Source organism: Schistocerca gregaria, chromosome 2, assembly GCF_023897955.1.
Source record: "Schistocerca gregaria isolate iqSchGreg1 chromosome 2, iqSchGreg1.2, whole genome shotgun sequence".
In the NCBI taxonomy this organism is placed as follows: domain Eukaryota; kingdom Metazoa; phylum Arthropoda; class Insecta; order Orthoptera; family Acrididae; genus Schistocerca; species Schistocerca gregaria.
In genome coordinates, this window is record NC_064921.1 from 344,628,517 (window position 1) to 344,653,302 (window position 24,786).

Genomic DNA, 24,786 nt, shown 5'->3' on the forward strand with positions numbered 1-24,786 from the left:
TGAATGTCTCAAGCTTGTGTGGATCCTACATGATACCCCCAGTATAGCTGACAATGCTGCGACCCACATAGACACCAATTTACACACCACCCAAGACAATGTCAGTGCATCAGATACATTGGAAGAGAGTGACACTTTCATGGTTTGCCTCAATATGCAGCAATTTCAACTGGAGGACGTGTTGTCGACTTTCTTACCAATGAAGGATAGTATGGAGAATGCAGGCTGATGAAGGATCTCTTCCTAGACAGTTCACTCACAGCTACAAACTCCCCTATGACACTGACCCAGACAAGATTACATCTATGTTATCTGCTGGTGGAATCCTCACTGTCATGGCTGCAAGGAAACATCTTCCATTTGAGCATGCACAAATGGAGGATGACAGGTGTAACATATCAATCATAGCAATAGAAACAAACAAGGGTCAAGAGACAGTATGGCTATAAGTACGATATAGGGTTATTCGTTTTAGGTTTCTAGGATAAATGAGGTAGGTGGAGCTATTGGGGACAGCTAAGACTACCTGATTTGGAAGTAAACTGGTATCTGTATTTTCTTTCAGTGGGTCCTGTGTAGTCTTCACTTGTGGTATAAGTTGGATAATGGATATTCAGTAAAACACCATAAACAGTGCAGCAAGATAAGATAGTATGTGGGAAATTATAGTTCCAACACAATAACTTACTTCATTTGCATAATGAAAGAGCAATTGTGTTCCCTAACCAAATATATGTATAATTATTCTGAATGTCAGTAACACTGACTGTTAATCTAGTACATCATACCTGAGCATCCACAAAGAACTGGAAAATACTCACTTGCTCTCTATGTAGGAGCAGAGAAAAAGACTTCCTACATAGCAATGAATAATGATAATCTTAGCAAATTAAACCTCTGATCTTTTTGCAAATTCAGTAAAATATATATGTAACTTATACATTTCCAAAAAGGGTAATAATATTTACATAATCAACCTGATGGAAACAAATGAGGTTGTATATGCATTACAAGGTAACACTTGTAGCTTGTTTGAAGGGTAGGCCAATGTAATGGACTAGTATTGTTCACTATCAATTACTTTTCCCCCCCTTCATGCTAACATGCTTCGATTTTTTCCTCTGCATCCACAAGGGCAAATTTTGGTAGGTCGATATTCTCTATACGTTCTCTATTTTCTCACAGAACTTAGTAATGTGGGCGGCCACAACCATTTAACTTCATGATGAATGGCAGTAAAATAACTGGAAGACCATTGTAATTGACGATTGTCACAGCCAGTTTTGCCACATTAAAACAACATCCTCGGGTAAAAACAGTTTCACATTAGTGTACCAAGATGCTACCAATGTTCATAGTCAAAAGGCAAATGTCTGAAGAGGCAAATTCGTCAAAATAAATAAAACAGGACATTGGGGTGAACAGTGTGGCGGTGCACCAGTGGTGTATGTACACACCTGAGCATCTTCTGTGTTGTATGCAAGCACCACACGTATGCCGCCACACTATTTACCCCAATGTCCTGTTTTATTTACTTTGATGACTTTGCTTTTTTAGGGGTTTGATTTTTTACTATGAACATTGGGGGTATCTTGGTGTGCTAATGTGATACTGTATCCACCTGAGAATGCTGTTTTAATGCAGTGAAACCATTTGTGACAAATAAATCACCAATTACAGCTGCCTTGCAGCTCATTTACTTCTGTATTTTCTTTTACAAACTGTGCAATTCACGCAGGCTAAATGATATGATTTCTGGTGGTGTCTTGCATTGGAAACAATTGTGGTTGCGCGAGGAAGCTTGGAGGACAGAGTAGCTGTTGGCTGACAGACGGCAGTAGCTGTGAAAAAAATAAAGACAAATAATATCTTTGTGAACATCAATCTCTGACGAAGGAAAGACAAGATTTTTGATAAAATGAAGGCTACCAGCTGGACAGTGCATGGAATCCCATCATCTCCACGATTTGCTCAAATCGAAGACAACAGAGTGTGTTGACAGCCGTGGCAAACAGCAACGACGATCGGCTGCAAGTCAAAAATTTGTTTGATCAGTCAATTCACTGGGAAAATTTTTTCAAAAAATTTCTTCTTTCGAAACTTTTTTCGAAAAATTTTTTTCGAAATTTTCTTGAATTTCCCCGCCCTTCAACGTGATCTGGAGACAACATAACTATCTAACCTTTGCACCCATTGTTGTTCACCAACCTAAGTTCAGCACAGGATCAACATAGCTCATCTCAAACCAACACTTTTTCGACTTTTTTCACACCTTTACCTCTCCCTATATAAATTTCTATTTACTTTCACTTTAACCTCATATTACCCTTTCCACATTCTAATACCATGTCAACCTCACAACATACCTACAACAGCCCCATTAAATTTTATTTACATTCCCTCCGCAAACATGCCTTCACCCTAGCCAGATTACTCTCCCATATTTTATTTACTCAGGCTTGTCTGACATTTGGCATAACCCCCAAACGCCTCACTCTTAAAGTTCCCATCTGTGGCTGCAATCCTTCTTTCCATCAGTCCTTATACCAGTTCCAAACAGCAGAATCCATAGCCCTCACCCGCCTAATCCTTCACCTATACATCGACTCGGTCAATGAACACACCCGTCAACTCCTATCCCAAATCAAAGTCCTCAATCTTTCCTCTCCCACATCCACACCGGTTGTACATAGCATCCTCCTACATGCCAACCACAAATTAGAACAGCATGCCACCCTCCACTTCAAAAAACTATCCAATCTCCTGGTTTCCCACCTCCGGAAAGGCACCTCACTCACCCTCCACAACCTTTCCAACAAACCTCAACCTCCTCTCATTGCACACAGACCCAGTCTCTCCCATCTTCTCAATCTCCCACTTCCAGCTCCACTCCCCCCAACACCTCAAAATTCTAGTCAACACAATCTGGAACCACAACACCCCAATTCAGTAGTTAACCTTTCCTCCAAACCCCTCTCCCAATCCGAAACCTCTGTCCTATCCAAAGGCCTCACCTTCAGCCCCACTCCCAGGTTCAACCAAACTGCCCTTGTCAAAGATTTGCTGTCCTACACTCGTAGTCTCTGCTGGAAATATCACTTTGCCACGAAGAAAAATTATCCTGATCCCACTCCTAATGATCCAACTCCCCAAGACACTATCCAAATTGAACCCTGCCTGGAACAGTTCCGTCCTCCATCACAGCGGGACCCACCTCCTCTACCTCAAAATCACCCTCTCCAAACCTTCCAGGAATTTCTCACTTCCAGCCTTGCCTCTCAATCTTTCTTGAAAAACCTTAATCCTACTCCCAACATCACCACAGCCGAAGCCCAGGCTATCTGTGATCTTAAAGCTGATCGATCCATCATCATTCTTCCGGTTGACAAGGGCTCCACGACCGTGGTACCTGATCGTGGGGAGTATGTGGCTGAGGGACTGCGTCAGCTTTCAGACGACTCTACATACAAAGTTTGCGCCAAGGTAATCCCATTCCTGATGTCCAGGTGGAGCTTCAAGGAATCCTCAGAACCTTAGGCCCCCTACAAAACCTTTCACCTGACTCCATCAAACTCCTGACCCCACCGACACCTCGCACTCCTACCTTCTACCTACTTCCTAAAATTCACAAACCCAAACATCCTGGCCGCCCCAATGTAGCTGGTTACCAAGCCCCCACAGAATGTATCTCTGCCTACGTAGATCAACACCTTCAACCCATTACATGCAGTCTCCCATCCTTCAAAGACACCAACCACTTTCTCGAATGCCTGGAATCCATACCCAGTCTGTTATCCCCGGAAACCATCCTTGTAACCATTGATGCCACTTCCCTATACACAAATATCCCGCACGTCCAGGGCCTCGCTGCAATGGAGCACTTCCTTTCACGCCAATCACCTGCCACCCTACCTAAAACCTCTTTCCTCGTCACCTTAGCCAGCTTCATCCTGACCCACAACTTCTTCACTTTTGAAGGCCAGACATACCAACAATTAAAGGGAACAGCCATGGGTACCAGGATGGTCCCCTCGTATGCCAACCTATTTATGGGTCGCTTAGAGGAAGCCTTCTTGGTTACCCAAGCCTGCCAACCCAAAGTTTGGTACAGATTTATTGATGACATCTTCATGATCTGGACTCACAGTGAAGAACAACTCCAGAATTTCCTCTCCAACCTCAACTCCTTTGGTTCCATCAGATTCACCTGGTCCTACTCCAAATCCCATGCCACTTTCCTTGACGTTGACCTCCATCTGTCCAATGGCCAGCTTCACACATCCGTCCACATCAAACCAACCAACAAGCAACAGTACCTCCATTATGACAGCTGCCACCCATTCCATATCAAATGGTCCCTTCCCTACAGCCTAGGCCTTCGTGGCAAACGAATCTGCTCCAGTCCTGAATCCCTCGACCATTACACCAACAACCTGAAAACAGCTTTCGCATTTCCGCAACTACCCTCCCGACCTGGTACAGAAGCAGATAACCAGATCCACTTCCTCTTCCCCTCAAACCCAGAACCTCTCACAGAAGAACCCCAAAAGTGCCCCACTTGTGACAGGATACTTCCCGGGACTGGATCAGACTCTGAATGTGGCTCTCCAGCAGGGATACGACTTCCTAAAATCCTGCCCCGAAATGAGATCCATCCTTCATGAAATCCTCCCCACTCCACCAAGAGTGTCTTTCTGCCGTCCACCTAACCTTCGTAACCTCTTGGTTCATCCCTATGAAATCCCCAAACCACCTTTCCTACCCTCTGGCTCCTACCCTTGCAACCACCCCCGGTGAAAAACCTGTTCTATGCACCCTCCCACCACCACCTACTCCAGTCCTGTAACCCGGAAGGTGTACACGATCAAAGGCAGAGCCATGTGTGAAAGCACCCACGTGATTTACCAACTGACCTGCCTACACTGTGACGCTTTCTATGTGGGAATGACCAGCAACAAACTGTCCATTCGCATGAATGGACACAGGCAGACAGTGTTTGTTGGTAATGATGATCACCCTGTGGCTAAACATGCCTTGGTGCACGGCCAGCACATCTTGGCACAGTGTTACACCATCCGGGTTATCTGGATACTTCCCACCAACACCAACCTATCCGAACTCCGGAGATGGGAACTCGCCCTTCAGTATATCCTCTCTTCTTGATATCCGCCAGGCCTCAACCTCCGCTAATTTCAAGTTGCCGCTGCTCATACCTCACATGTCTTTCAACAACTTCTTTGCCTCTGTACTTCCGCCTCGACTGACATCTCTGCCCTTACTCTTTGCCTTTAAATATGTCTGCTTGTGTGTGTGTGTGTGGGGGGGGGGGGGGCGGGCGCGTGTGCACCTGTCCTTTTTTTCCCCCCTAAGGGAAGTCTTTCCGCTCCCAGGATTGGAATGACTCCTTACCCTCTCCCTTAGTGCCTTAGTGTGTGTGTGTGTGTGTGTGTGGGGGGGGGGGGGGGGGGGGCGGGCGGGCGCGCGTGTACACCTGTCCTTTTTTTCCCCCCTAAGGGAAGTCTTTCCGCTCCCAGGATTGGAATGACTCCTTACCCTCTCCCTTAAAACCCACATCCTTTCGTCTTTCCCTCTCCTTCCCTCTTTCCTGAAGAAGCAACCACCGGTTGCGAAAGCTAGTAATTCTGTGTGTGTGTTTGTGTGTTTTGTTCATTGTGCCTGTCTGCTGGCGCTTTCCCACTTGGTAAGTCTTGGAATCTTTGTTTTTAATATATTTTTCCCATGTGGAAGTTTCTTTCTATTTTATTTACAACATTTATTTAAGTATTCATCATTAATTGATATATTAATGTGTGTTATTATGTACAAAGATATATTATATGTAAAACTGTTAATATTAACATAAAAATCCAAATAACTCTTGCACATAGTGCAGCTGTAGATGAAAATGGATCAATAAATCAAACCATTAAATCAATAATATTAAATTAAGATTAAAATTTCATGCCACTGATTATTATTATTATTATTATTATTATTATTATTATTATTTCTCTTTCCTGTCTCAGACGTTAGTCTGTTTAAAAATGGAAAGTGACGCAGACCTTGATCAAGCGTGACTTCCTTTTAACTGTACGGTATATGTTAAATTGCATTTAGGAACTTTCGGGTAATTGAACATGTACCAATAATTACAGATTTGATGTACTGGCGGATACTATGTGGTATGACTCCTGTAGTTGATAGTATAATTGGTACAATGTCAACTTTATCCTGATGCCACATGTCCTTGACTTCCTCAGCCAGTTGGATGTACTTTTCAATTTTTTCTCCTGTTTTCTTCTGCATTTTTGTTGTATTGGGTATGGACATTTCGATTAGTTGTGTTAACTACTACTTTTTATTGGTGAGTATGATGTCAGGTTTGTTATGTGGTGGTGTTTTATCTGTTATAATGGTTCTGTTACAGTATAATTTGTATTCATCATTCTCCAGTACATTTTGTGGTGCATACTTGTATGTGAGAACGTGTTGTTTTATTAGTTTATGTTGTATGGCAAGCTGCTGATTTATTATTTTTGCTACATAGTCATATCTTCTGGGGTATTCTCCATTTGCTAGTATTGTACATACACTTGTGATGTGGTCTACTGTTTCTATTTGCTGTTTGCGAAGTCTGCATTTATCTGTTGTGGTAATGGGATCTTAAATAATACGCTTGCTGTAATATCTGGTGTTTATTGTTTGATCCTGTATTGCAATCATGAATCCTTCCGTCTCACTGTATATATTGCCTTTTCTTAGCCATGCGTTGGATGCGTCTTGATCGATGTGTGGCTATGTTAGATGATATGGGTGCTTACCATGTAGTGTTTTCTTTTTCCAATTTACTTTCTTCGTATCTGTTGATGTTATGTGATCTAAAGGGTTGCAGAAGTGGTTATGAAATGGCAATGGTGTAGCCGATGTATTTATATTAGTGGTTGCTTTGTGTATTTTGCTAGTTTCTGCTCATTCTATAAAGAATTTTCTTAAATTGTCTACCTGTCCATAATGTAGGATTTTTATGTCAATAAATCCCCTTCCTCCTTCCTTTCTGCTTAATGTGAATCTTTCTATTGCTGAATGTATGTGATGTATTCTATAATTGTGGCATTGTGATCGTGTAAGTGTATTGAGTGCTTCTAGGTCTATGTTACTCCAAATGAGTAGGTCAATATTGGTATAGCATAAGTGTTTATAGCTTTTGTCTTGTTTCTTACTGTCAATTCTGTTTTCAGTATTTTTGTTAGTCTTTGTCTATATTTTTCTTTTAGTTCTTCTTTAATATTTGTATTATCTATTCCTATTTTGTGTCTGTATCCTAGATATTTATAGGCAAATTATCACTTCAGGCATTTGTGGTATCTTCTTGTATGTCTGTTTCTGCTTGTATCCACCGTGCATGCCTGTTATGTTGTACGGGTTTGACCATATGTTGCTCCAGAAGTGTTCCATGTCTGTATTGTTTGGTGGGTTGTCTATTTTAATGCGTGTGTTATCTATTGTCTGATAAAATTTCTTTTGGTTTGCGTTGAATGTTTGGTTTTGTTTCCTTCTATTTTCACTTTTTTTTGTCTCTTCCAAGTCGTTTGGCCAATGCTTGTAATTTCTGCATCTTTTCATCTAATTGCTCTATCCCTTCTTGTTGTGAGATTTTACCTAACCTTTTTCGTTTTTTGTCTGATATTTCATTTCTTATAAATTGTGTTAGCTGTCCGATGTCTTATCAGTTTTTCTATTCTGATCTGTGGCCTGTGTTGCCATGCTGGTTTTGTGGGTTTCTTCTGTGGGTTGGTTTGTTCTGATCTCTACCTACTGTGTATATTTAGTGTAGTGAGTGCTCCTATATAAACCAGTAGTTTTAACTCTTCCATATTTGTATTTTCATTTATTTTGTTGTGTATGATTGTGTTGATAGTTGTTATTGTTGTTGTTGTTGTTGTTTTGACTTGTGGGTTGTTTGGTGGTCTATGCAAGAATGGTCTAATGTCTGTATTTGTGTCTTTGTATTCTATATATGTTAGCTGAAATTTTTCTTCTGTATCTAACATGTGTGCCACTTCATGTTCCATTTGTGCTTGTTCTGGTGGCTGTCTTAAGATTTCGTTTTCCTCTGATTGTTTAATTGATGTGTGGTGTTCTTTGTTTGTTTGCTCTGGGATGTTTCGAGTCCATTACTGTATTTTCTCCTTCTTCTGATTGCACATTATTTTGTTCTAGTATTTGTTATACTTGTTGTTTGATGTTTTCAAATTCTGACTGGGGTATCCTGTTATTTTTTATTATTACACGAATCTGATCAGCTAGTCGTTGTTCTGTTAAAAAATTTAATTCTGAGTATCTGGTAATAAATTTTGTGTATACTTGCGATCTGTATCCAGTTGTGTTGGTTCCTAAGTTTGTTGCTTGGTAATAACAGAACATGTGTCGGTTAACTTCATCTGACCATCTCATCCTCTGTCTTTGCTTTCCTTCTAGAGTGGTTGCAGGAAGCATATCCTGCAAAACACCTCTATTTGGATTTAAATCGTTTTCCGTGTGGCTAGCAGTGTTGTCACCATTGTGGACGGGCATAGCGTTCAAGCGCCATCCCTGACCGTGACAGCGCTTGCCCGTGGCTTCATTAGTTCTGCCCTGAACCAACTAATCACACTAAAAGGAGAGTTAGCCCTATTAGTGGTTTGTTCTTTTCGTCACCTTTTACAACTGGCAGAACATACCGGAGGCCTATTATTATTATTATTATTATTATTATTATTATTATTATTATTATTACCACCACTCACCAATGAGAGAGCCCACAGGTGCGTCTTCACTGACAAAGAAAGTCTCCCCTGAGCCTCCAGAATCCAGGTAGCAGCGATTGTCAGGCGGTACTGCAAAGGAAAACAATAGTCATCAGAACTGCACTAAATAAAATGCTTTACATTTTACAAGCCACCTGTTTAACTAGAATTGCAAACCACTATTGTCTGTATCCGAATCAAATAAAAACATGCAAGTGGGGTATCTGAACTTTGGCCAAGTAGTGATGTTGATATACAGTCTACAGATAAATCTAGCAGGTTGAGATACTCAACCATTGTGCCTTCTACTAGTAGAGCTTTTATGACTTGAGTGGGTGGAATGTGTGTCCACTAGGCCCTATAAATTTAACAACTGCAGCAAGCCACAATAAGTTCGTATGTTTGCACGTAGCCTATTGAGAAGTACAATGAACAGTCTAATGATAACTCTGCTACTGCTACCAGACTTGCTTTGATTACTATAGTACTGTTAAATGTTAAGTTTGTCAGCTCTCTATTTTCATTCTGGTTCTGAACTGGCATGAAAGCCATAAAATTATTTCTCACTGACTGTACAGTATAATGGGCTTATATTAATCAGTTTTAAGGAGACAATTTGTTGAAACTATAAACTGCAGAAATATAAGGAAGCCTTAATATAGCTGTCCATTTGTTGTTAACACTTTTCTTTTCCTAAGTGAAATTTGTGAACTTCATGACATGTAAACACACAAGTTTCCAACAGTACAGTGTGCTGCTTGACTGATACTGCAGCCAGAGGCTGGCTGCAGAACTGCAGGAAAGAGCCCTCTGTTAATGCATTCAAGTTGAAGGCTACATAGTGTTTACCATTTAAGAGTGTCAGCATTTTCGTTTTCCCTGAATAGCGTCATTACAAGAAGAACTACAGCAGCCATGATAGTGATGCTGTTTCTTTATTGTGCAGACATTTTAATCTGTCAGCTTTAGGTTGAGGAGGAGTGTTGTGCTACAGTTGCATAAGATACCAGCTGGGGCTGACCTGCAGCACCTCGTTTATGACACTTTCAACTTTAACAAACAATTGTGGTAGCCATTACCAAGTACAACATCTTTCACTTGACTTGTAGTGGCCTGTCAATGGTAGATCAAGGCATACTGTACTGGGTGGATAGGGACCAGGGAAGACTCTGGCTGTTGTACCGATCCCCCTAACGAACAAGTACGAGGTACTGTCTATCACTGAAACTGAGCCAGTGGGACTCACTTCACATGTTTTGGGGAAACCTGTTTTGTCTGGTGCCAAGAGGAGGCAAATGCAAAGGGGTAGAGCCTGTTAATCGCCAAACATACAGCGAATGATGATACCCTTTAGGGAAGTGGTGGCAAGAAACAGGGAAGGATATCGGGTGCACTCAGTGTGTATGCCTGGGGGCCTCATTCAATATGTTGAAGAGGCTGTTCCAGCAGTCCTTGAGGGAATAGGGTGAAACCAACTGTAGATTGTATCACACTTTGTAACAAATGGAGATAAACAGAAGCCATCCACTGTGACAGTTTAAAACAGTACCAAAGATGGGGTCGACACTACGGTAAGTTGACCACTTCATACAATGTTGCGCGAAATGTTCACCACTGGCCTATGGTTATACTTTTTGCAGTGGTCAATATGAGTGGAATCAATGCTCAAGTAATTTATTGTGGCAACATTGATAATTGTGTCAGAAGAAACGGATTCCTGAAACAACTGTCTCATGCATTATTTTTACCTCTCTTGGTTCAAAGAAGTCAGGGCACCTCAGGAATTCATAGGGATCTTCAATTGAGTCTACAGCATTATTGGTGGGCATTACAAGAAACACCAAAAGACTGAAGCAGAAATAGAGAAAAACGGAACTGAGCAAGAGGAAAAGGTGTAATACCTGAATACTAAAAAAAATGAGTGGCAGAATATTGTTGCAAAATGTGTCAAAAGCTTATCTGTTTGATGAACATTGAAATTTTTAACTCTGATTGCGGTAAAATTCCTGATACCACAATTACCTACCACAGTCCAAAAGAGACGAGAGACGAAGAGACGAAAGAATGAGCTGTCTTCCTTTAATATTTTCTGTTTATAACTTGTTTTGTTGATGGTATTTAACAAATAATCAATATGATCAATTTGATACACCGCACTCGATCTTGTTGCAAAGAACAGCACGCCCAACAGAAGATTACACTGGCCGTACTCTCCCAACGGCTGATGATGCAACAAGTATAGACTATAGTCCGATTAAAATTACTTGATTGTTGACGTATGTCACTTACTGCTACCGTGTTGCCACATCTGCTGCCGGCTACCGCTCTATTATAGGAGACACATGAACGTGACGGTCCACGGAGCAGTGTTGGAAGCGGCCCCCACAAGGTATGTCGCAAGTAGGAGAATTTCTGTCGACAGCTGATTTTACGTGACTAATGATCGAACTGCGGTAGACGATACATTTTGTAGTCCTGAATTTAAACTCGTGTCCTAATCTTATCACAACCTCGTGACATGCAATGTATCCGAGAAAGAGGCAGTTTAGTTCACAATCGCTTTGTTCACGGCGTTTGAGGTTAACATCTACCAGTAAACTCCGCACAGAAAAATTTTGTAATATGTATGCTTGCATAGGCACCTTCCGCAGCAAAATTTCAGTTTCAGCGGTAAAAGCAAACCAATTTCTCGCTGTCACTGGTTACCTGAAACTGTCCTCACACTGACTACATGGGGTGCCGCATTACCAACCGATGAGCAGTCCTGGTTGCCCCTAGGTTGATGATTACAGGCGACAAGCAGATTCCAAACGGAAAAAGAATGATAGCCAGAAAAAAGAGCAAATTAAAAAGTCAATGCAATGTCGAAAATGATGCGGCAACGTATTAGAAACACGAAAATTCTTTTAAACCAATTAATTTAAAAAAAAAATGATAGCCTTGATAAGATTTGGGGAAAATAAAAATTCGCTGCATTTGGCGAGATTCAAACCTACGACTTTCCATACGTCAGGTTTCTACACTAACCACCACACTATGTCATTACACGGCACTGATGCTGGTGACCCAGTCGCAACAGTTAATTGCAGGCTTCAAAATTCGACTTCGCGAAATGTCGCGCAAAGCTTTTCTAATGGAAGCCGATCTCTGTGATTATAATAATTGTATACGTGCTGCTAAATCGCGTCTTCTGAGGAAGGATCCAGTAGTGTTCGGTTAGTGCTATGTATGAAATGTCTGCACACTATTGTGTAAAACCTGTGCAGGGCACCCTATGCCTTCAATGTTTTCATGCAAAAAAAAAAAAAAAAAAAAAAAAAAAAAAAAAAAAAAAAAAAAAAAAAAAAAGATTCAAATGGAGCACTATGGGGCTTAACTTCTAAGGTCATCAGTCCCCTAGAACTTAGAGCTACTTAAACCTAACTAACCTAAGGACATGACACACATCCATGCCCGAGGCAGGATTCGAACCTGCGACCGTAGCAGTCGCACGGTTCGGGACAGCGCGCCTAGAACCGCGAGTCCAAGGCGGCCGGCTGTACGAGGGGACGACTTGTCTGATGATGTGATAGAAAAAGAAACAGGAGTTGACAGAGAAGGCAAAGGTGGGTCCCTGCCAGAACTGAAAAGATCAGATAAGGCAGAAGTTTTAGATATTCCATCGGAATTTCTGTCATCATTGGAGGACGTGGCAACACAATGACTGTTCACGTTGGTGTGTGACTCTTGATATACCATCAGACCCTCGGAAAAACAGCATCCACACAATCCCGAAGATGACAAGAGCCAACAAGTAGGGGAATTATCGCACAATCAGCTTAATAGCTCAAGTATCCAATATGCTGCCAAGAATAATATACGGAACAGTGGAAACGAAAATTGATCTGCTGGATGAGTACGAGTTTACCTTTAGGAAAGGTAAGGACATCAGAAAGGCACTGCTAAAGTTTCTGTCGATAATGGAAGCAACACCGAAGAAAAATCAGATTCTAGGATCTGTCGACCTGAAAAAACCGTTTGACAATATAAAGTGGTGCAAGATATTCGAAACTCTGAGAAAAAAAAGGGTAAGCGATACATAACATACAATATATGCAAGAACCAAGAGAGAACGCTAAGAGTGGAAGATCAAGAACGAAGTACTCGGATTAAAAAGGATGTGACACAGGGCCGTAGTCTTTCTCGCCTACAGTTCAATCTACACCATCTAAAAAGCAATAACGGAAATAAAAGAAACGTTCAAGGGGGGGGGGGGGAGATTAAAATTAAGGTGAAAAAGATTCACTGATGACATTGAACTACAGGATGTGTTGATTGGAAGCAGTCTTAGTACAGCATACGGATTGAGGGAAAATAGCAGAAAGACGGAAGTAACGAGAACGGCGAGAAACTAAACTGGGGATCATGAGGTCACGACGAACGGAGCAAGGACGACATAAAAATCAGACTAGCACTGGCATTCCTGGCAAGAGAAGTCTGCCAACATCAAATACAGGCGTTCATTTGAGGAACAAATTTTTGGGAATATTATATTGGAGCACGGCATAGTACGGTTGTGAAACGTGGACAGTGGGGAAAAGCGGAAAAGAAGACAATCGAAGCCTTTCTCGATGTGGACCTACAGAAGAATTTCGAAAACTGGGTGGACTGATAAGGTAATAAATCGGGTGATTCTCTGCAAAATCGGCTAGGAAAGGAATCTGAGGGAAACACTGACAAGAAGAAGGGACAAGATGATGTGACACCTGTTAAGACACCAGGGAATAACTCCCATGGAAGCAGAGGAGCCTATAGGTAGAAAAACTCTGGGGGAAGACAGAGACTGGAATACATTAAGCAAATTATTGATGATGACCTCAGGTTAGTTAGGTTTAAGTAGTTCTAAGTTCTAGGGGCTGATGACCATAGCTGTTAAGTCCCATAGTGCTCAGAGCCATTTGAACCATTTGAACCATTTAGCCCTCGTAGAGGCCTTGAATGAACACTTTCCACCTATCCCCTCTCTCCTCTGCATTTAGCAATGGATTCCAATTGCACTCTTCTGTTACCATCCTAGCTTTTAAACTGACTTCTGACTTTTCTGTCTGCTAAGTCAGTCCTTCAATCATTTCTTTTTCAATTTCTTCACATTTTTCTTGCAGCCATTGCGCTTTAGTTTCCATTTTCAGTAGTTCTGAATTTCCCTGAACATTTCAGTCCATCAAGTGAAGTATTTCTTCTGGTATCCATGGTATTTTCGCAGTTATCCACTTGTACCTATTTTTTTCTTTCCAACTTCTGTGCTTACCGTTTTTAGAGATTTCTCTTCAACTGGACTACCTATTGGGGTGTTCATAATCGCAGTATCTATGGCCTCAGAAAACATCAAGTGTATCTCTTCATTCCTTAGTACTTCCGCATCCCATTTCTTTAAGCACTGATTCTTCCTGACTAGTCTCAAACTTCAGCCTACTCTTCGTCACTACCACAGTGTGATCCGAGTCTATATCTGCTCTCGGGTACGCTGTACAGTCCAGTATCTGATCTTTGTCTGACCATGATGCAATCTACTGAATGACATAATCTAACTTAATTCTTCCCGTATCACCTGCCCTTTTCCAAGTATATCTCCTCCTCTTGTGATCTTGAACAGAGTATTCGCTTTTACTGACAAATTTATTGCAGAACTCAGTTTTTCCCCTCTCTCATTGCTAATATCGAACCCACATTCTCCCGTAAATATCGAACCCACATTCTCCCGTAAATATCAAACCCACATTCTCCCGTAAATATCAAACCCACATTCTCCCGTAAATATCAAACCCACATTCTCCCGTAAATATCAAACCCACATTCTCCCGTAAATATCAAACCCACATTCTCCCGTAAATATCAAACCCACATTCTCCCGTAAATATCAAACCCACATTCTCCCGTAAATATCAAACCCACATTCTCCCGTAAATATCAAACCCACATTCTCCCGTAAATATCAAACCCACATTCTCCCGTAAATATCAAACCCACATTCTCCCGTAAATATCAAACCCACATTCTCCCGTAAATATCAAACCCACATTCTCCCGTAAATATCAAACCCACATTCTCCCGTAAATATCAAACCCACATTCTCCCGTAAATATCAAACCCACATTCTCCCGTAAATATCAAACCCACATTCTCCCGTAAATATCAAACCTATATTCTCCCGTACATATCAAACCCATATTCTCCCGTAACCCATTCTTCTTCTCCTTCCCCCTATAATCGCATTCCAATCTCCTCGTGACTACTAGTTTTTCATCTTCCTTTACTTAATTACTCGTTGAATATCCTCACACACTTTCTTTATCTCTTCATCTTCTGCATGTAATGGCGGCATGTATACTTGAAATATTGTTTTTGGTGTGTATTTGCTGACTATTCTGATGAGAACAACCCTATTACTAAATTAGTCATAGTGACTCACTCTGTGCTCTACCTTCCTATTCATAACGAATCCTACTCTGTTATACTGCTGCCGATACTACCCTCTGCTCAACTTACCTGAAATGTTTGTTTCCTTTCCATTTCATCTCGTTGGTCCCACTACATCTAGACTGAGCCTCTGTATTTCCGTTTCCACATTTCCTAGCTTCCGTATCACGTTCGGACGTCTGACATTCCGCGTCCCGAGTCGTAGACTGTAATCTTTTTGTTGGTTATTCAGTATTTTTCTCATAGTCACTTCCCCTTGGCCGTCTCCTCTCAGAGATCCAAATGGGGGACTGGCCTGGAATCTTTCGGCAATGGAGGTATTATCATGACACTTTCCAATTACAGGCCACATGTCCTGTGGATACACATTCTGTGTCGTTAATGCAGTGGTTTCCATTACCTTCTGCATTTGCATGCCGTTGATCATTGCTGATTCTTCTACATTGTAGAGGCAGTTTCCCACTACAACGGCAAGAAAGTGGAACTTCTGGCTGCTTCTTCGTCCTCTTTGACAACGCCGTTGGCAGGACGATGGCCGCTTCTTATGCCAGAAGTCATAGGCCGCCATTCTAATGATTATTATTCAAAATTCAAGCAGTTGCGAGGTTCGAACCCGGGACCGAGAAAAAATCTCAAATGATACCTCTAAGGCAACTTTTCTCCAAATATCTTCAACCTAACTATTCCTTTAAGCTAGTTTTTATTATCAGTGTTGGCAGCTTGAAGAGATGAAATTGTGTGTTCAAGGCCTTAAAATTATCGTGCAAATAAATTTTTTTTTAACACGAAGTAATTTTTTAAATTTGTAATTAAAAACTATAGCAGGACTAGAAAAATAAAAAACCTGCCCCAGGGGCGCCGCATTTGCTTTCTACATACTTTTTTCAATTTCTATTGATTTCCCATTAGCGCACCACCTATCTCTCTCTCTTCACAACTGTTTACTACGCTACAGTGAACACACCAAGTCCGTGCCTGTGTTGTTTACTTACACCTCCTGAAGGTTCGGAACCGCCCCTCTGTCCTTACCTTACATTGAATTACATATAAATCATATCGATACTGACGCTTTTTTCGAGGGATCCTTAAGGTATTTGAAATAGCTTATGTTCACAGGACATACGTTATAATACAAAACCCAACAAATACAAGCGTGAACTAAAACGACGAAATCCAGCATGGCCTCTCATCGGAACTCTATACGATTACGAAAGTCGATAAACATCCCAAAGGGTCTAAACTGGCCATGCACACTTCAGAGTGACTTGGCAGAGAGGTGTCACTGCGCCCTGCGGTGAGCCTAACGTCTCCCACAAAGGGAGGGTGTACCCATTTATTTGAAGAGAGGGTAACATCTAATGAATATCCAGAAACTAAGTATAGGCTGTCTGAACTAAAATATCATATGGCATAAGTAGTAAGCCTAGGCAGATAAAATACTTCCCCGGTACCGAAATTTTCTTTCGCAAAAAATTCCCCAACGTTTCCCTTTCGCCGAAAGTTCCCCCTAAGGGAATATTTTTCCCAGAGAGAGAGAGAGAGAGAGAGAGAGAGAGAGAGAGAGAGAGAGAGAGAGAGAGAGCGCTAGCTTTGCGCGGGGAGTGGGGGGGGGGGGAGGAGGTGAGCGCTCAACGTAGGGCGGAACAACATTTGATCATCGTTTTAAAGGAAATGACCATCATCTGACCATGATTTTAAGGTTTATGGGAGATTTGGTGGCAATAAATTTCAAGGGCAGAACTACATTGCATTTTCTTGGAATGGGTCACACTGGGGATATTAAAAAACTGGCATATTTTGCTTACTTTTACTCTGCTATGTCATACAGTATCATATTTGGAGTAACTCCACAAACCGAGAAAAAGTTTTTAGTATGAAAAAGCGTTAATAGGAGTCATTCAGAAATGAGTGTTACAGTTTAGCATTCTAAATACGTTGCTCACATTATGTTTTATGGCTTAATGAGCACGTATAAACGTGAACGTCTCTATAATCATCCTTCGCGAGTCCTTGTTACTTCCGTGTTGTTATTTGTACCACAGCTGCTGTATGGTACGAGGTGTGCGCAACCGTGGCCGAGAAACAAGTAAACATCCCCCTCTCAACCCCACCCTAGGCGCGTAGTTTGTCATTCTTTCCCCACTCCTTGCAATCCCCTGAAGCAAACCGTCTTCTTTCCATAGAAACACGAACAAAAAATAGGCTAAATGGCGACAGTAGGATCGATTATTATACGAAAGCTTCTCGAGAGTTGCCGGTCATGAAAAATGAACTATCGGTAGTATTTCGCGGGATTAATATTTACAACAACGATTACTGGCGAAATATACGAGAGTCAGAAGGATTTCAAAAAATATAGCTGTAATATGCGATATCCCGGCAAATACGGAAGAGCTGGTCACCTCAGCTCAAGAACAACACTGGACGCGCCGAGCCCCACGTCTGAGTACAGCATTGCCATGGAGTATCCGTGCGTGGTAACTCTGAGAAGAATTAATGTTGCCAACTGCGTGATGGTGGGGGATTCAGTGGGTATCAGCTCAGTTCGCATAGCTCCCAATTTGGACGGGAGTCGTTACATTTCTGACGTGTCAAGACCGGTGTCTATTCCCTGTCTTCGAGGTCTCTGTGGCATTGTCTTTCAACAAGATAATGCAAGACATCATGTTGCCCGTGGTATCTCGATCTAGCCCACACAGAGGTTGATGGACCACCGCCTGGACCGGCACGTTCCCAAGACCTCTTACACAGTAAAAGCCTCTGATCATGAAATGCCAAGAGACTGCCATGCCACTACGATTAATGAAGTCAGATGCCAGTACGTCAATCCATGCTACCTCGATTCTGTCTGTCATCCACTCTTCCTGGACTCTGCGCCCAGGTGGGTTAGTGCAGTTGCTGCTGCTGCTGCTGCTGCTGCTAGAGATGGCAGCTCTGTGTACTGTATTTCGCACCTGGTACACAAGGTATCCCAGGAGTAATGGTCCATATTCAGGGATATGACAGGAACGAGCATCTAAAGCAAAATAACTTCATAAAGACATATGGGCTAGCGGGCTAGCCCGAATGGTTTCCTATATAGAACACATTTAATCTTCTTATTCTTCCTCTCCTCTTCTTCTTTTGCTGGTGCCTCGTCCTGCGGTTTAGCAGGGTCGGCACGGTTAGGAATGGATTCAGCAAGGTTAGTTTTAAGGGGTGGCCAGATGCCCTGCCTGCCACCACCCTGTACCACCCCCCCCCCCCCCTCCAGGACGGAATTAGTGTACCCCAGCTGTCTGCGTCTAGTGTAATCCACGAAATAGTGCAAACGTGTTCAGATGGCTGCGAGTCGTGCAACTGAGGCGGAACGTGGGGACCACCCCAGTATTCACATAGGGGGATGTGGAAAACCGCCTAAAACCACATCCAGGCTGGCCGGCACACCGGCCGATGTCGGTAATCTGCAGGGTGGATCCGAACTGGGGCCAGCGCGCTTACTCGAGTCTAGGGAGCAGCGCATTAGCCCTCTCTGCTAACCTGGCGGATAGAACATATTTAATATAAATTTATTTTTGTGCTAGTGACGCGCACGTACGTGTCTTACTCAACTAATCTCTTTGACGTTTTATTCTAGCCCAATCTGCCCCGTTGCTTTCAACCTCTTTGCGGGCAAGGTTTTTCCGCTATTTCATTGAGATGACAGAAGTCGTGGGATACCTGCTAATATCGTGTTGGGCCTCCTTTTGCCAGGCGGAGTGCAGCAACTCGACGTGGACTCGAGAAGTCTAATAGTCGCTGGAAGTCCCCTGCAGAGACATGCTGCTTCTACAGTTGTCCATAATCGTGGAAATGTTGCCAGTGCAGCATTTTGTGCACGAACTGACTTCTCGATTAGTTCGCGTAAATATTATATGGGATTCGTGTAAGGCAATTTGGATGATCATATCATCCGCTCAAACTGTCCATAATGTTCTTCAAACCAATCGAGAACAATTGTGGCATGGTGACATGGTACATTATCATCCAAAAACATTCCATCGTTGTTTGGGAACATGAAGTACATGAGTGACTGCAAAAGGTCTCCAGGTAGCCGAACATAATCGAGGACCCAGTCCATTACAGGTAAACATAGTTCACACCATTATGGAGTCATCTTCAGCTTGCACAGTCCTTTGTTGACAACTAGAGCACACGTCTCCGTGGGCTATGCGACACACTGGGACCCTACCGACAGTTCGTACCAGCTGAAATCGGAACTCGTCCGAGAAGACCAAAGATTTCCAGTAGCCTAGGGTCCATCCGATGGCCCCGAGCACAGGAGAAGCGCTTGAGGCGATGTTTTGCTGTTAGCAAGCACTCGCGCCCGTCGTTTACTGTCATGGCCCATTAACGCTAAGTCTCGCCGCACTGTCCTTACGGATACGTTCATCGTATGTACCACATTGACGTCTGCGGCTATTTCACGTTGTGTTGCTCGTCTGTTATCACTGATATAACTCTATATAAACCCGGATTCTTGGTCGTTAAGTGAAAGCCATCGGCCAGGGCGTTGACGGTGGTGAAAGGTAATGCCCGAACTTTGGTATTCTCGTCACACTCTTGACACTGTGGATCTCGGAACACTGAATTCCCTAACATTTTACGAAATGGAATGTCCCATGCGTCTAGCTCCAACTACCATTCCACGTTCGAAGTCTGTTAATTACCGTCATGGAGCCATGACGACGTCGGAAACCTTTTCACATGAATCAACTGAGTACCAATGACAGCACCGCCAATGCACTGCCTTTTTATGCCTTGTGTAGGAGATACTTCCGCCATCTGAATGTGTGTATAATACTATCTCATGACTTCTGTCGCCTCAGTGTAAACCAGCCCTTTGAACACGCAGTTGTTCGTGATGTGTTGTGACTGAAGTACATCTGCATGGATACTCTGCAACTCACGTTTTAATGCCTAGCATAGTGTTCATCGAACCACCTTCACAATTCTCTATTATTCCAAACTCGTGTAGCGCGCGGAAAGAACGAACACCTATATCTTTCAGTACAAGCTCTGATTTCGCTTATTTCATCGTGGTGATCGTTCCTCCCTATGTAGGTCGCTGTCAACAAAATATTTTCGCATTCGGAGGAGAAAGTTGGTGATTGAATTTGATGAGAAGATTCCGTCGCAACGAAAAAGCCTTTCTTTTAATGATGTCCAGCCCAAATCCTGTATCTTTTCTGTGAAACTCTCTCCCACATTTCCCGGTAGTACAAAACGTGCTGCCTTTCTTTGAACTTTTTCGATGTACTCCGTCAGTCCTATCTGGTAAGAATCCCACACCGCACAGCAGTATTCTAAAAGAGGACGGACAATCGTAGTGTAGGCAGTCTCCTTAGTACGTCAGTTACATTTTCTGACTGACCTGACAATAAAACGCAGTCTTTGATTAGCCTTCCCCACAACATTTTCTGTGTGTTCCTTACAATTTAAGTTGTCTGTAATTGTCATACCTAGGTATTTAGTCGAATTTACGGCTTTTAGATTAGACTGATTATCGTGTAACCAAAGTTTAACGAGTTTCTTTTAGCAGCCATGTGGATGGCCTCACACTTCTCATTTATGGTCAACTGCCACTTTTCGCACCATTCCGATATTTCTTCTAAATCGTTTTGCAGTTTGTTTTGATCTTCTGATGACTTTATTAATCGATAAACGACAGCGTCATCTGCAAAAAACCGAAGACGGCTGCTCAGATTGTCTCCTAAATCGTTTATATAGAGAAGGAACAGCAAAGGGTCTATAACACTACCTTGGGGAACGCCAGAAATCACTTCTGATTTAGTCCATGACTTTCCGTCAATTACTACGAACTGTGACCTCTCTGACAGGAAATCGCAAATCCAGTCACATAACTGAGACTATATTCCATAAGCACGAAGTTTCACTACGAGCCTCTAGTGTAGTACAGTGTCAAAAGCCTTCCGGAAATCCGGAATCTATCTGAAATCCCTTGTCAATAGCACCCGACACAAGTAGAGCAAGGAATAGAGTATCAGAAAGAAGCACCGGTTAACCGTTCTTGTACATGCGCTAGCTAAAGTGCTACACGTGTACACTAATGAAGAGTATGCAGATAAGGTGTACGTTTGCGGCTTCTGTGATGGTGTGCTCCTGCTGCTGCATAAGAACACCGTCCGCGCCTTCCGATACGTCGAATTCCTGATTGTAGAGTGTTTACCAGAGCATTCAGCACATTGCATGAAACAGGTATTCTTACATGCTATAATTTTTCTTCTGAACTTTAAGATCAACAACCTGTGCAGGAAAAGCAACACATTGTTGAAATGTTGCAGCATAGTCCCACTACCAGCGCATAGCAACTTTCTATACAAATTAAGGTCCCACAAATGTGTATGACGAACACTACATGCGGAAAACTTGTACCTATTTCGCATACAGCGTGTTCATATTGGCGACAATGCCATACGATTTCAATTGTGTCACAGGTTAAATAACAATCGTTACTTGCTTCCATTAACACTATTCACGGGTGAAACCACGTTTCCACTGAATGAAATCAACACCACATATAATAATCATCGCTAGTCGGAAAAACCACACACTACAGTGGAAACCAGTTTAAAAGTTAGTTTTTCAATCATTGTTTGGTGCGGCATGATCGGTAACGTGTTCACAGGTCCAGTCATTTTAGAAGAGCGAATGACAGGACAGAATTACTTGCAATTTTTTTTTATTTTTTTTATTTTTTGAAAATTTGTTCCTCGAGCACCCTGAGGACGTTCCTTTGGCCACGCCACTACAGAGTACTTCCAATGACGGAGCCCCTCCACATTTTACCAGACGGATGAGGTATCATCTGAACTGCACTTACCCTAATCGCTGGATTTGCCGTGGTACTACAATTAACTGGTCACCAAGATCGGACGACCTTACATCATATTTTTGTTTATGGGGTTGTATGGAGTCCAAATGGCTCCAAGCACTAAGGGACTTAGCACCTGAGGTCATCAGTCCCCTAGACTTAGAACTACTTAAAACTAAGTAACCTAAGGACATCACATACATCCATGCCCGAGGCAGGATTCGAACCTGAGACCGAAGCCGCAGCGCGGTTTCGGACTGAAGCGCCAAGAACCGCTCGGCCACAACGGCCGGCTTTGTATGAAGTCTGAGGTGTACAAACGAAAGGTGAAAACATGAGATCAACTGTATGATCGTATCATGGACGCTGTTGCACTCACTAGGGAATGTGGGAAGTCGCTCTGACAAGCAACACAACATGTTCTCCCAGGATTGCACAAATGCATTTTAGTTAACGGTGGGATATTCGAACATTTATTGCGAGCTGCACAACGACTTTTATGTGACGTATGCGATAAATAAATGTCGTGTGACTAGGGCCTTCCGTCAGGTAGACCGTTCGCCGTGTGCAAGTCTTTCGATTTGACGCCACTTCGGCGACTTGTGCGTCGATGGGGATTAAATGATGATGATTACAACACAACACCCAGTCCCTGAGCGGAGAAAATCTGACACATACGGGTATCGAACCCGGGCCCTTAGGATTGACATTCTGTCACGCTGACCACTCAGCTACCGGGGGCGGAGCGGCAGACATGTATACGATAATGCTTAAAGATGAATCTGTTGATTAATACTTAGTAAATATTGCAACATGTGTTTTACAAACTGTTTAGTATATCTGAACCTGACAATATATTATATAATACAGAGAGGAAATAACAGTTTGCATTAATTTTGTTCTATCTCAGAAATTCTGTGTTTCAAATAATCGTTCCTGTCATGTCCCTGAATACTGGTCATTCCTCATGGTACATCGCCAAATAAAAGTTAAACATATATTCGGAAGTAGAGAGGATATAAAATGTAGACTGGCAATGGCAAGGAAAGCGTTTCTGAAGAAGAGAAATTTGTTAACATCGAGTATAGATTCAAGTGTCAGGAAGCCGTTTCTGAAAGTATTTGTATGGAGTGTAGACATGTATGGAAGTGAAATATGGACGATAAATAGTTTAGACAAGAAGAGAATAGAAGCTTTCGAAATGTGGTGCTACAGAAGAATGCTGAAAATTAGATGGGTAGATCACATAACTAACGAGGAGGTATTGGATAGAAATGGGGAGAAGAGGCGTTTGTGGCACAACTTGACTAGAAGAAGGAATCGGTTGGTAGGACATGTTCTGAGGCATCGAGGGATCACCAATTTAGTACTGGAGGGCAGCGTGGAAGGTAAAAATCGTAGAAGGAGACCAAGAGATGAATACACTAAGCAGATTCGGAAGGATGTAGGTTGCATTAGGTACTGGGAGATGAAGAAGCTTGCACAGGATAAAGTAGCATGGAGAGATGCATCAATCCAGTGTCAGACTGAAGACAACAAAAACAACAACAACATTCCGTTTAGTATACTGAACACCTACGAAAAATAAAATTTCTATTTACTGTGTTTCATGATTTGCAGTTTTAATGACTATTGGTGTATGTGTGTTAACTTATCTCCATACAAAGCTAGTACGAATTGTTCCATTAATTATCAAAAGTGAAAACTGAAGAGTATACATATTTAGAAAACAACTTCTGACGAAAACAGAACCCGTAGCAGACGGCTGCGTTGCCACAGCATATGGTTGTACAGCCCGCGCAAGCATCTACGCAGTGCGCACGCTACTGCGCAGACACAAACCGATCGCTCCGATATTTTCGGACCAATAGGCGCTTACCGCTGAGTCCCGCCAATAAATTTAAGACCAGCGTGCGGTGAGGGACTTGGCGCTGAAGTTTGTTCGTCTCTCCCAATTCAGTGACGTCGGTAAACAAGTGTGACCTTACTTCCAAAACAAGGAGCTGCGACGTACGTGGACAGCAGGGATTTCCACGTCGGCAGCCCTGCAAGGCGGCGGCGGCGGCGGCAGCTGCGCGCGCGGCGTGCTTCCGGTCCGCCGTTGCGTGACGCCGCTTCCACCCGCCAAGTCCGGGAAACCTTTCTGGCCTCGTTGCGCTACTGCCTAGCATTCCCGAGCTCAAAACACTTTGCTCGCCCGCGAAAGACAACGTATTCACAGATGAATTAAAGGGAAAGCTTTCCGGAATCACGCGAAAGAAATTGCCCCCCTTCTAGCAGTAGTTTATCATAAGTCGCTGGAGCAAGGAAAAATACCTAGTGACTGGAAATGACCACACGACATCTCCGTTTTCGAGTACGAACGCGAGACTGAAGCACAGAATTATAGCTCTACATCATTCACAAAAATTGTTGTAAGAGTACAGACGTTCACGGATTATGACGTGCTTGGAGAACTAAAATCTCCTCTATAAAAATCAAAATGAATTCCCTGAACAAATATCTTGGGAAACACGCCATGCTCTATTCGTCCATGAGATCCAGAAAGCGGTAGACATCGGCGCCCAGGTTGACTCCGTGCGTTTTGGCTTCAGGAAGCCATCTAACAAGAGTTCCTCAATACATCTGATGAAGGTTGTGAGCTACGCTGCCGAAATATCGTGCAAGTACGACACCGACATCCGGCAGAAC

At 42.6% G+C, this 24,786-nt stretch overlaps 1 protein-coding gene across 1 annotated transcript in view; it reads right to left on the minus strand.

The window, feature by feature from the left end:
- Positions 1 to 24,786, minus strand: part of LOC126337022 (fat-like cadherin-related tumor suppressor homolog) — a 304,620-nt gene that overhangs the window by 75,928 nt on the left and 203,906 nt on the right. Inside the window, exon 3 of the mRNA XM_050001295.1 lies at positions 8,787 to 8,876. Within this exon, the coding sequence (XP_049857252.1) occupies positions 8,787 to 8,876 (90 nt within the window). The remainder of the gene's footprint in view (positions 1 to 8,786; positions 8,877 to 24,786) is intronic.